General features: G+C 42.6%; 1 protein-coding gene across 1 annotated transcript; it reads right to left on the reverse strand.

Annotated features, from left to right (window-relative positions):
• Positions 1 to 399: 399 nt before the first annotated feature.
• LOC142391215 (protein boule-like) lies at positions 400 to 11,831 on the reverse strand. Its single transcript, XM_075476991.1, has 12 exons — positions 11,642 to 11,831; positions 6,406 to 6,458; positions 5,364 to 5,498; positions 4,073 to 4,164; positions 3,905 to 3,959; positions 3,752 to 3,827; positions 3,480 to 3,640; positions 2,543 to 2,614; positions 2,417 to 2,452; positions 1,942 to 2,052; positions 849 to 920; positions 400 to 540 (listed from the first exon to the last, which is right to left on the reverse strand). Exons 1-12 carry the CDS (start codon positions 11,829 to 11,831, stop codon positions 400 to 402), a joined length of 1,194 nt encoding a protein of 397 aa, XP_075333106.1.
• Between the last annotated feature and the right edge of the window lie 269 nt (positions 11,832 to 12,100).

Here is a 12,100-nt window from a genome sequence, read left to right on the forward strand (position 1 = left end):
ACCTCCGCGTTTATTGTGCTCCGTTTGTATGAAAGCTGGGACTGCGCTGTGAACACTTCAGCAGCTAGTAAAGTTATCTATAGTAAAAGTTGGATTTACTGGAAAACACATTCAAACTCTTCTGTTTTTCATACGCGAATATGGATAAAAAAAAAAATTTATGAGGAGCAACCGCTATAGCAAATAAAAGCCGGCATGACGGAGTAAACGTCAGTCACCCAGCTGGGTCCAATTGGCCGAGTGTGTGAGTGCCTTGCCTGCGTTTTGTTGCAAGGCGCAGCTTCAACAGCTGATGGATTGAGTGTTAAACTCAAGGAGAATCACGAGGAACTGATTGAAATTACATTCATGGTGCTGATTGTGGAATGTTTCCCCATAAGAAGCTGTCAACAGTTCAGGCTACATGAGAGGCTGGGAGGTATGAAACATAGAGGTGTCTGGTGACTCGGCTGACTCTGGCAGATAGTGGTAGTCCTTGTGCTGCATGTAGCGGCGGTACTTTGGCGTCAGGCGGACTCGTGGAGGTGGAAACATCAGATTCTGCAGGGAAAAAAAAGACGAGAGAGGCTCAGTGACGAATGATAACATGGAGATGATGGAGATAAAAGAGAAAGGAAGAGGATTATTATCCATTCACATGATATTGTTTGCTGATGATGCTCTGTTAGAACAAGACGCAGACGTCAGATAGACGCACCGAACAGACCACAGGAAAGCTTCTTTCCCACTAACGAGTTAATATGTTAATAATAAAAAACTATTTAATAATAATAATAATAATAAAATGTCTTTGAATCATTTTCCCTCAGTGATCTGCTGGGTTATATATACGGAAAATGCTCGTTCACCTTTCCGGGGTCATACTGCAGAGCGACAGGTGTCATTCCCGGGTAAACATGAGGCAGTGTGGGCTCCACAAACTGTGGAAGTGTGAGAGAAGTGCGTGTCGGTTAAAAACAAACCCACCAAACATACCCTGTACAATCCAAACCGAAGGCCTTTAAGGGGCACTTTACACGGAAACGAAAACGGGTTAAAAACGCAAAACCTTTTTGCGGATGCACTATATCGTTTAGATGGTAACGGCGTTTTGGGGGCATGAAAACGCAAAAAAATGAATCCACCCTCCAGGGTGGAATTCTTGAAAACGCTCCACTGTCGCGCCACCGTGTAAAGGATGAAAACGCAAAACTGCGTTTCTCGTCACATAGAAAGTAGAAACTGTTCTTGGTAGTGTTGCCACCTAGCCATCTGGTGTGTTTACTGCATCGATAAATATGAAACGTCACACACTTTTGCGTTTCCGTATGCACGCATATTTTCACCCTAAAACGCTCGTCTAAACGCAGATTTAAAAGTGAAAACGAAACGCCACTTTTGCGTTTTGGTTTCAGATCGTTTCCGTGTAAAGGTTAACCTGACTCACGTCATCTGGCTGCGTTCACCAACTACACGCGGGGGCGTTCCCTTTCCTCACACAGCCATCTGAGGAGCCTGGGAGTCATTGGTGTTTCGTCCGATTAGAAAATAATCAGAGCCAATCATTAATCGCTGGGTGGGACTTTGGATGAATGGGCGGCGTTATGGCCGCGTTATGGCCGCCCATTCATGCTCCAGAGGGCGGGAGTCAGGTAAGCTCTGAGCTACGTCACGGGTTGAGTCATTGGGAGTGGCTGAAGTGGCGTGTCAGTCAAGATGACGGACAGATTCTTCATCCAATCACATGCACGAGTTTTAGAAAAAATAGCCCCATTCGAAATCGTGTCGGTTGTGGGCTCGTCCCAGATGGTATGTGAATACCAGAGGGCGGGAGTCAGGTAATGTAAAGGTAGCCTAAAGCTCTGAAAACGCAGAGCCACACTCAAGTCTAGCAAAATAAAAAAAACAACTAAGAATAACTCTTGTTCTAAGTCTTTTAGATTTTTCTTTTAGAATCTGTACCTCTGGCGTGGTTTCCTCCATGAAGGGCACAGGAGGTGAGAAAGAGCCTCCATCGGCAGTCTGGCATAAGTACTCTGACTGCTGAGAGTACACGACTGCATTGGAGGGCACCTGGACAGCAAACATTCAAAGTGTGTTAAAGGGCAGATATTATGGAGCGAAGAATAAAAAGGAAGCAACACTCTGGCATTTTGTTTGGGGTCAACAAGATTTGAAAATATCTCATTCAGTGAGCGGCTCCGATGTTTACATCGCGCTCAGAGTGGAAATATCTTCATCTGCACCCGACTTCAGCTTTAAATCACGCTGCATTCGCTGAACAGACAGACAGACTAAGAGGCTCACGCAGGTATTATAATGAAAGTTTTGACTGGAGTTCAAATCTGCACAAACTTTTCACGTTTTTAAAAAAAAGAACCACGTGTGTCTCCTTCAATAACTGATTAGAAATAAAGCATGACTTTGTTTCACCCACCTGAACAGCGTTCCACTGACAGTGGTTCGGGACACTCTGGGGAGAGGGTGCGGCAGAAAGAAAGCAACCTATTTAGTCAAAAGTTCTAACCCCTGCCAAGCTGATTAATTACGAGGCTGAGCTGACCTGGTACTGGTGATACGCTGCTTGCTGGTGAACAGGCTGATGGGACTGAGAGAGCATCAGCCGCGGTGCAGGCTACAAGGAAATGTTTATTCTGACAATTATTCGTTTTTTCTCGGAAACACAACTTCACTCATTTATAACAGTGGCCTGTTTCAATCCAACTTATTGACCAAGTTAGCTACGCAAAAGGTTTTCTCGTTATGTAATGAACATAATTGCACAGCGTTTTTGGAGAGGGTCAAATATTACTGCTTCTTTTTCCTCACATAGACAGGAATTGATCCTGATAACTTAAAGGGTTAGTTCGCCATTTTGCACATTAAGCCCTGTTTTTAGGTAGTCTGGGGTGAATTATAGATGTTCTGATCACAATTTGGACATTTGGTGCTGAACGGAGCATTTAGGTATCCACTGCTGCAGCCCCCCCACCTTTGCATTGAGTCAATGACCACTCAAGCAAACAATCATAAAACGGCATTAAACTTTCGTTTGCAGAGACATGAAACTCACCGTGAGGTCTGTGGTGGACAGCGATACGTTGGCTCGAAAATCACCGCGAAATACGCTTCCAGAGAAGTTATATTACCATTATTGTCCGTCTTCATTGATTTGTATTGTACACAAACAACGCACTATCGCCACCTAGTGGCTGGATGTCTTGCTGCTGCTATTCAACGGTGTCCGGAAAAATAGGTCCACCAAATGCTAAAACAACTGTTAGACATTTCGCTGCGATTTTCGGGTCAATTTATCGAAATTGACCCGAAACTACCTAAAAACAGGGCTTAATGTGCAAAATGGCGAACTAACCCTTTAACGCTGGAGCCCGTTATTAAACATCCAGCTAAACTAAAAGAGCAGGCATGTTTTTGATATGATAAATCTATCAGTGATCCAATCCAAGAGCTCAATGGGAGAGATAATTGTTAGTACTCACAGACCAGTGGTGGGGTGCAGGGTTTATGTTGGGGCAGTGGAAGTAAGCCACTCCATTATGGTAGGTGTAGGGATAGCCTGTGGATGTGGTCAGATACAAAGTCCCACAGGGAACCTGATGAGGCACGGCAGGTTGAGGCTGAGCCAGGGAGGCATTTTTAGCTGGAAACAGAAGGAACCCAATCATCTTTAGAGCCAGGAAAAGAGCGGAACACCATCACCGTTTGTGAGTGGATTTAGCTCGTAAATCTCACTTTTATACCGTCGACTTACTTTGACCTGAAGTTTGATGCTTTCGAACAGCCTGGCCGATGCAGAGCTTTTTTTCTTTGAAACAAATTCCATTAGCCTTTAATGAAACAGGTGACAGTATAAGCCAACAGTATCTGGGGTGTGTTTACTGTAGTTACAGGTTGTGCGACTCACATCATTGAGGATTTTCAGCACATCTTCTTGGGTTTCAAATGTAACAAACCCGTATCTGTTCAAACAGACAAAGCAGGCAAAGTATGCTGTAACCGGCTGACAGTAAATCTGTGAATGACGCTCAAAGTTGAAGGATAGAAAATCAAACAGAGGGTGTAACTAACTCACCCCTTTGACATTCCTGAGCGGTCTATCACAATCTTCACCTCTTTCACGGCGCCGTGTTGTGAGAAGACACGTCGCAGGTCGCTCTCATTAATCTTAAGACACACAAACAAGTGTTATAACTACAAATCCAAACTCCCGTGGCTGGTGATTGGTTAACAGATAATCCATCCTAGAGGGGAACTAGCCTGGCTGACGCGTCCACATCTCGATGAGATGGTGGTCTGGGAACTAGGTGTGCATTTTCTCGTATTTGAGGCGTGGTTTACGAATGCCTAGAGCCGTTTATTGGGCGCTACGAATGTCTATCAAATGGCGTCTGGTTCTTCCCATGCTGCTTTGCGCGCGATTCATAGCCAATTGTATCACTTATACCAGATGACGTATGTAGAGCGACAGAAATTCGACGAGGAAGAAGGCAATGAAATCTTTCAACGCCAAACGTTGCTCTTTTTTAAAAGTAAACTTGCGTTCTAAGCTACTTAAAACACTTCATAAGGCTGCATCGAACGGTAACGTTGTGTCCGCTGCCATGTTGGATTAACACTCTACAAGCTTCGGTGTCGGTCATAGACGTCATCATCGTCTTGCTGCCCCCCCCCCCCCCCCCCCGTTCTGTGATTGGTTCCCTAACTCAGGCAAAAATAAGGGCGCTGGTTTCCAGGCTGCCTTTGCAGTGTGAATGAAATCGCGCGCAAAGCAGCATGGGAATTCCCAGGCTAGAGGGGAACAGCAAAACTTATATAATTTGGAACAACCGGTAGTAGTTGTGTGTAAAGCTGGGTAAAAAAAAATAAATAAATAAATAATTAAAAAAAAATAAATAAATAAAAAAATCGATTCAATCGATTTTGGACCGATTCCATTTAAATTTCGCAATAGCAATTCATAAGGCATGAGATCGATTATTTTTATAATTTCAAAAAGGCTCTTTTGAGACAGTTTTGTTTACAGCTGAAGTTTAAAACTGTCCAATTTACAAGTTTGCACTTAAAACCTGTTGTTTATGGTGAAAAGAAAAAATAAAGTACATTTGTGTTTTGTAACACAGTTGAGCCATTTTCATGATTTAAGAGCAGACTGAATTGAATCGTGATTAATCGATCAAGGATCTAATGAATTGAAATCGAATGGATTTAGGAAATTGGCCACGATACCCAGCCCTAGTTGTGTGTACCAGCAACCAGCCGGGGGGCATTCGTGAAATGTGTCCTGGAAGTTGTGTTCATCACATACTTCGCTGTTTTCCATCTTTCTACACCAAAGCAGACTTAGACAGGAGTGCACGTCTCACCTTGTAGTCGATTCCCCCGACAAAAATCCGGTTTGGGATGATGGTACCGGGGGCGGGGGCGTGGGGGTGGCAGGTCAGGCCGTCACCGTGGTTTTCTGGAGGCAACACATCAGGCGTGGAGGAGCTGCTGCCGCTCTGAGACGAATGGCAGGACGTCACCTTGGAAAACAGGCAGAAAATTAAATGACAAAGCATCCCGATGTCCTTCTGTGTGACAGTCTGACTGGGCTCAGCTTTCCCCGTACAAAGAGGCAGAGATGTGGAGTTTGTCATCTGCAGAAACGACCCGCATCTTTATTTAGATAAGAAGTATTTGTGTGGGTGCGAGTGTGATGACATTTCCCTGTGTTTACACATGTTATGTTTTGTTTTTAGCAAACTGCAGAAGAAGAAAAATGCTTGGTCTATGAGTTTGTTTTTTTCAACACCCCCCATAGAGTAAAGCCGATTCTTCTTAATCTCATTGAAGTCCATCAAACATATAAACATGATGTCCTTGAAAGGGAAACAAAGTTGACACACCTGCAGACGGCAGATAAATAAACCAAAACAGTGAACACCGTCTGGTCCAGTTAAAGTCATTACAGATTCAAAAAGTTGCAGATTTCACTCCAGTATCAGATAAAAACGGACATTGCTCAAACTTTTGGTTCATTTTAGCGTGTCATTTCCATCGGGTTGTATCTGCACCTTATCCTGAAAGCTTATCTGAAGGCTCTCTGTGGCAACTGTGAATATAAATCGTTGAAATCACGCAGAATGACCCTCCCTCCTTTCTATTAAACACCATGTTGGGCGGCTTTCACCAACACCGCTTCCACTCGGTTTATTCGAGCAAAACTGAGCCTACACAAACATAATGAAAGAGTCTCATTCCATATTATGGATTAATCTGTCGGCTTTAAGGTTGTTAATGCAACACGGAAACACTACAACAAATAACTTACGACTATTGAGCGAAAGATAACTCGACATCGCTGAGTTGCTTTAGCATCGTTAGCCGGCTAAACGATTAGCAACGCCTTCAGGGTAGTTTACTCACCGCGTTTTGGTTCTCCACCTCCATAACCACATTAATTTGGTTAATTTCCGCCTCTGAAAAGATGTGCAGGTTATTTTCCAGGATGAAACATGGCCCGGTAAGGTTTAGCTGCTCCGCTTCATTGGTCGCCTTCAACGGTCCGACTCTGCCCTCAGACCCCAGCCAGTGACCTCATCAACGGAAACCTGAAATTAAAACATTATTATCATTATCATTATTAACATGTTTACTATCGTTGCTGTTGTTGTTAGTCACTATAAAAAATAAAAAAAAGAAGAAAATCCCAGGAACTTTAAAGAAAGGGGTTTTCAGATTAAATTAATTGACCCAAGGGTGGCGCTTAAATAACCAAGTTTGAAATACTTACAGTTCATTATTTTTAAAATGTGATTTATCCATCTATTCGTTTATTTTAAATGTGAAAAGCTTATTTTTTTCCTGTGTTAAATTAAGTTGACGTTTGGGGCACATTTGAGAACTAAAGCTTCCTGATCTTAACCTCTAGAGGGCGCCAAAACACTCCAAAAGTATATCCTTCAGTGCATGTGTGGCTCTCAGTCCAGCAATAGGTTGACTTTTTCCATCTGATATCAGGTAAACAAAATTGAATATGAACACCGACAGCACCTGAGAGTACATGCTGAGGTGGTTTTATGTTATTGCCTCAGGTTGTGAAAAGAATCTGAGGAAAGTCACTTTATTTGGTGATACCAAAGTCCAAGTTCCTGAGAGGTTTTGGTGTTCATCCCCAAAACACGACAACCATAATTTCATCACCATGGGGTCTGGGCGGAAGAAAAATAAAGCATTAATGTTCAATTTAAACCATCATTTTTGTTCAGTGACACATTGGTGCAGTACCTCATTCTCCCCACAAAGAGGCGCCATGTCTCTGTGAATGAGAAAGTTTTTTTTTCCTTTCTTTGAAGGGGTTTCGAAGCGGAATAATTTGACTTAAATGCCGTCCAAAATGTTTAAATTTGTTTTTGATTAAATCATTTCTGATATAAACCTTTCCTTCAGTCTTTGGAAGCAGACTGATCAGTGGAAAGGAGTCATGATTTCCGCACATTTCCACTTTTAATCCTGAAGAAGCCAATAAATGTTGCACTCAAGCCTGATGAAGCCATAATTTGTCCTGATTGGCGACAAAGAAATACTGGCAATTACATCTTCTGCCCCCCATCTCTTCCCTTTCCACAACAAAGTCACTGTACATAGTCCGCAAACTAAATGCAAGAAAAAAGCTCCTTTTTCAAAGACGATAATACCAGAAAGAATGAAAAAACCCATAGCAGAAGCAGAAATCGTAACATTTCTTTTACCAGGAACACATCCCCTCCAATGTGAATAAACCTGCCAACACATTTTAGTCATCTTTTCTAAACAAAAAGATGATAACACTTTGAATCTGTAAGTCTTCTCAACCAGTCTTGCTCATTTCCCAACTTCTTTCTCCAGATTGCTTACCCTCATCTGAGTGACGTGGGGCACACCATTACTTGTTACTCATTCCCTGCTTCTCATAATTGCCAGGTGAAGCTGCCAACAAGATCTGACTGTGCAAAACGAGGAAGACATATTAAAAATTACAGCCATTTAACAAGCTGAAAGTCCTTTTCTATTCCTTAGAGACTATTCAGGACACAGGCGCAGTCGGGGCAACTTGCCTGGAGACCAAATAAGTCTATATACAGTCAGTGTTGAGAATCAAGGAGTAAATTACGGAAAAAAGAAGGAGACCGAGGTCAAATATCAGGTCAGACGCATGTCCCATTGAGAAAACGTCCATTTTACCTCAGTCGGTCAGTCAGACAGACAGTCTTGGAGACAGAGGTTGATGAAAAATGAACCATAACAGAAGGTTTCAACTCTGGCTCTGTAATTACTCTACAAATCTCTGATTTCCCCTCCTTCATCTTCAGACTATTTATAGCTACTGCATTCCTCTCGGAGAATGAAATGATCTCTTTGAGACAGTACAATGCCAGAAATAACAGGTTTGGACAAACATTTGCTGAGGCGTGGTGGGCCTGGCTGACCATCGCTGAGTTCCACTGTGGTTTCAGTCTACTGTTTTTCCCCCTCGTCCATTTATTCGTCTGTTATTCCAAACGGCCGTGGGTTCGCTGGGGGAGGTGAAGGGGTGGTGGTGTGTAAGATGTGATGGTTCAACAAAAGAGCTTGGCTGAATTCACTTTGCAGCAGGGCAGAGAATGGCAGTCGTCTTACACAGGAGGGGGGCCGGCAAAAGTGAAAGCACACACCTTCAGGTCTGGGAAAACTCAGGTGACCAACAGGGCCCAGACCTCCTTCCTTGTGCTTCATTTAGTTTATGTCCTAATCACACCTAAGACATGTGGCTTTGAGTGTGAATATGTGCAGTCACGAGTGTGTTTTTTTTTGGTATTCCCTGTGTTTAGGAAATGGGGCTTTGCTGCTGTTTTTTGTCCCATTTTGCGTAACAGGACAAAACAGAGATCATAGGAAACCTGGTAAATATCCAGGCTTCGTATCCAGTTAATTCCCCACATATTTACAACACGCTGAACAGATAAATGATCTTTCAACCTTGCACACTTTTCCAGTTTTGGTGTTTAATTCTGGAAAAATCAAACTGACTATAAACTTAAACGTTGATGTAAAACCATGTGATTACTGGTTGACGTTCACCCGGGTCACTGTTATGTTCCTTAGCTATTTCGAGAAATAACAGATAAAAGTAAAATGTGGTCTCTTTGTTAGTGTTCCATTTCATTTCAGCCATTTATCTTACTCCTTTTCACGTACACTGAACATGCTTTGCTAAACAATTTTAGCAATTGCACATCTGCTTCCAATAAGGCAATCCAATCAGATGACAGAACGTGTAAAAAGTCCACAGTGAAACACATCGCAGTTCCACGATGAAGGCTTAAAAACTGCACTCTGGGTATGTTTGCCCTTCTCAGTTTCCCACTGAGATGCAACTTGTGTCTCGCGACATCATGGTGTGGACTTTCAACGTCTCGATACATCTGTCATAACACTCGCTAGATGACAATGTACACACTCGACCCTGTTGATCTGGCTGCAAATGCTTACAAGGAAGGAAGAGGTGGGAGGACCCTGAGGCATTAGTCTCTGAACCCCCTCTCACCTAAATTGTCAGAATGAAGTTTCTGCCTATTTTGGTCAGAAATGTTGGTTTATTCTGTCAGCAACGCTACCAAGTAAAGCTTTCGTCTTATTAGTGCCTGGCATGAAACTTCAGCTCTATCACAAAATGAAGTTTTTCTGTTAATGGTCACTGATGTCACTGTGGAACCAGGTGAACACCCTGGACTGAGATGTACAAGAGTATAATAAATCATTTATCTTTCAAAGCAGATATTGGATTCGTCAGAGCAGGACAGTAATATAAGTTACTAATAACCTTTGTCAAGAGAAATTTTAATCATTACACATGTACTGTTTTTGCTGTCTTCAGGGGTGAAGGCGTATCAGGATGAATTTTTGCTCTTGTTCAAGCTAACTCGAGGATATTTAGAGCCGCAGTTGATACTAAAACATTTACCTCTTGACATATATTTTAGCCATTAAGTCCTCAAAGGTTGCATGTGTCAATCACTTTGTATCGCATCCACACAAGGATAGTGTCCATTTTTTGGTTTTCTCCAGCGGTTGTTTGCTCTTTTGTAAAAAAATGCCTCACCACAATGGTGTTGCATTCCACAGCAACACCCGATGATTTCTCTAAATGTAGACATATTATTTAGGGTTTTATATGCCGAGGCCCTGGTTATAGTTAGTGGGTGTGCACACACTGACCTATAATAAAGTAAACACAGTCAACTGAGCTCTGGCCAGTGAACAGAAAGAGAAGCCAAGTCTTTTCACTATTGCTTTTTGGTTCTCTTAATTCCTTTAATGGATGTAGCAGGTAAATGATTGTACAATTCTGGGAATCTGCACATCAAGTGAGGTTTTTAAGGCATAAAGTCAACCCAGCTTGGCTTTGACTTTGTCATGAATCACAAAACCACAATCACCAACACCCTTGGTGGCAAAGGACAGATTTATTGTAGCGCTAAACAGAAAAACAATGTTTTACTGACCTCTTCTGATTGGAAGTTGAACGCAATTTGTTCACACGGGCTTTGTTGGGACTGAAAATCCCAATCTGTACATACACATGTACTCAAAGCGCTTTAAGCCACAATCATCTTTTCAAACACTCACATTCACACAGCAATTCTATAAGCGTTCATTCGTTGCATGTTTTGCTTTAACGTGACCATTTCTATCTCAGACTTATATCTACTACAGCAAAGAAACAGTTCAATAGTATTTATGTGTGAATAGGAGTAAATAATCCACTATGTTTTATCCATATCATAGCGTTATAGCCCTGTCTTACATTAAAATGTGGAATAGCAGCACAGAGAAAAAAAAAAAATCACAATAACTTCTTCAAAACGAAAGATGCTTTCATTTTTTGGACTTATTTTTGGAGCCATGTTTGTCACCCTGGCAACCCTTCATGGACAGGAGAGCGTCGTAATCTGTTGCTAACGGTATGACGGGGTTGTCTTTACATGCCAACCATGATGTTTTCCAATAATTGAACCTGATTGGAGAATGAAAATCGGAGGGAGTGTGAAAATAATACGAGACTAAAAGTAATATCAGGAACAAATAATTCTGCACAGTGACAAAAAAAAGTAGCAGAAGAAATGTTAAGATATAAAAGAAGGTTTTGAAATCCAGACGCTTGCCCAGGTGGTCATCGTGTTTTTTTGTGGACTTGGAGAAGTCTTATGACCATGTTCCTCGCAGTGTCCTGTGGGAGGTGCTGTATGACTAGAGTGAGAGATTGGTTCGCGTTGCCGACAGTATGTCAGGTTTGTTCTCGGTCCGTCTTGTACTCTGCCAGGGCTGCACTTTATAACTCTCTCTGTCGATAATCTTTAAACAAAATTTGCAGCCAATAGCCGGAGGGTTTCCAGCTCTGTCAGCTTTGCGTAGCATCTTTGCTTTTTGCACTTGATGTGATCCTGTGTCATCTTGCAGAGATCACCGGCCGGCTCTGGGGCGATTTATCAAGTGTGAACCAGCCAGGATGCAAATTAGCAGCTCCGAGTTTGAGGTAATGGTTCTTTGTAGGAAAAGGGCCGGTTACCCACTCCAGGTTTGGAGTCAGTCATTGCCACAAGTGGAGGAGTGTAAGAATCCTGCGAAAGATGTCTGGGCTCACCTTTTAGGAGAGGGTGAGCCAGTTGTGGTGGTGCAGGCATCTGGTCAGAAGGTCGTCTGGACACTTCCCAGTAGAGGTGTTTTGGTCCTACCTTAGAGGAGACATTGGGGCAGACCCAGGACTTGCCTGAGAGATGATCTGTCTCAGGTGGCTTGGAATAACTTGGTGTCTCCCCGGAAGATGAAGCCATTTCTCTTTACATCCCATCTCAGGCCTAAAAGCCATCTGGGAGCAAATCAGACAATTGCCAGTTGTAGGTGCACTTATTTACTAGTTTCTGCTCCATGTGACATTTTAAATAAAACATCATTCATGGGGGAGAGTGACAAAGACAGAGGGGACGACAAGTTGAGGCATTCTGCGATCATTTCGGATGCAGGATCATGAATTATTTGGCAGGAAGATAACACTAATTTTGCATTAGATTCACGGCCCAGTGCACCTGCAGATTTTCAACCC

The sequence above is a fragment of the Odontesthes bonariensis genome, chromosome 11, assembly GCF_027942865.1.
Source record: "Odontesthes bonariensis isolate fOdoBon6 chromosome 11, fOdoBon6.hap1, whole genome shotgun sequence".
Taxonomy (NCBI): domain Eukaryota; kingdom Metazoa; phylum Chordata; class Actinopteri; order Atheriniformes; family Atherinopsidae; genus Odontesthes; species Odontesthes bonariensis.

Bases quoted from the DNA above. Each gene is read 5' to 3' on its own strand.
- LOC142391215 (XM_075476991.1), bottom strand. From the start codon at position 11,831: ATGGCTTCATCTTCCGGGGAGACACCAAGTTATTCCAAGCCACCTGAG. The intron at 2,615-3,479 runs GTGAGTACTAAC...ATTTCCTTGTAG, and splicing joins CTGCACCCCACCACTGGTCT to CCTGCACCGCGGCTGATGCT. The intron at 921-1,941 runs GTACAGATTCTA...ACACTTCCACAG, and splicing joins TGGAGGAAACCACGCCAGAG to TTTGTGGAGCCCACACTGCC.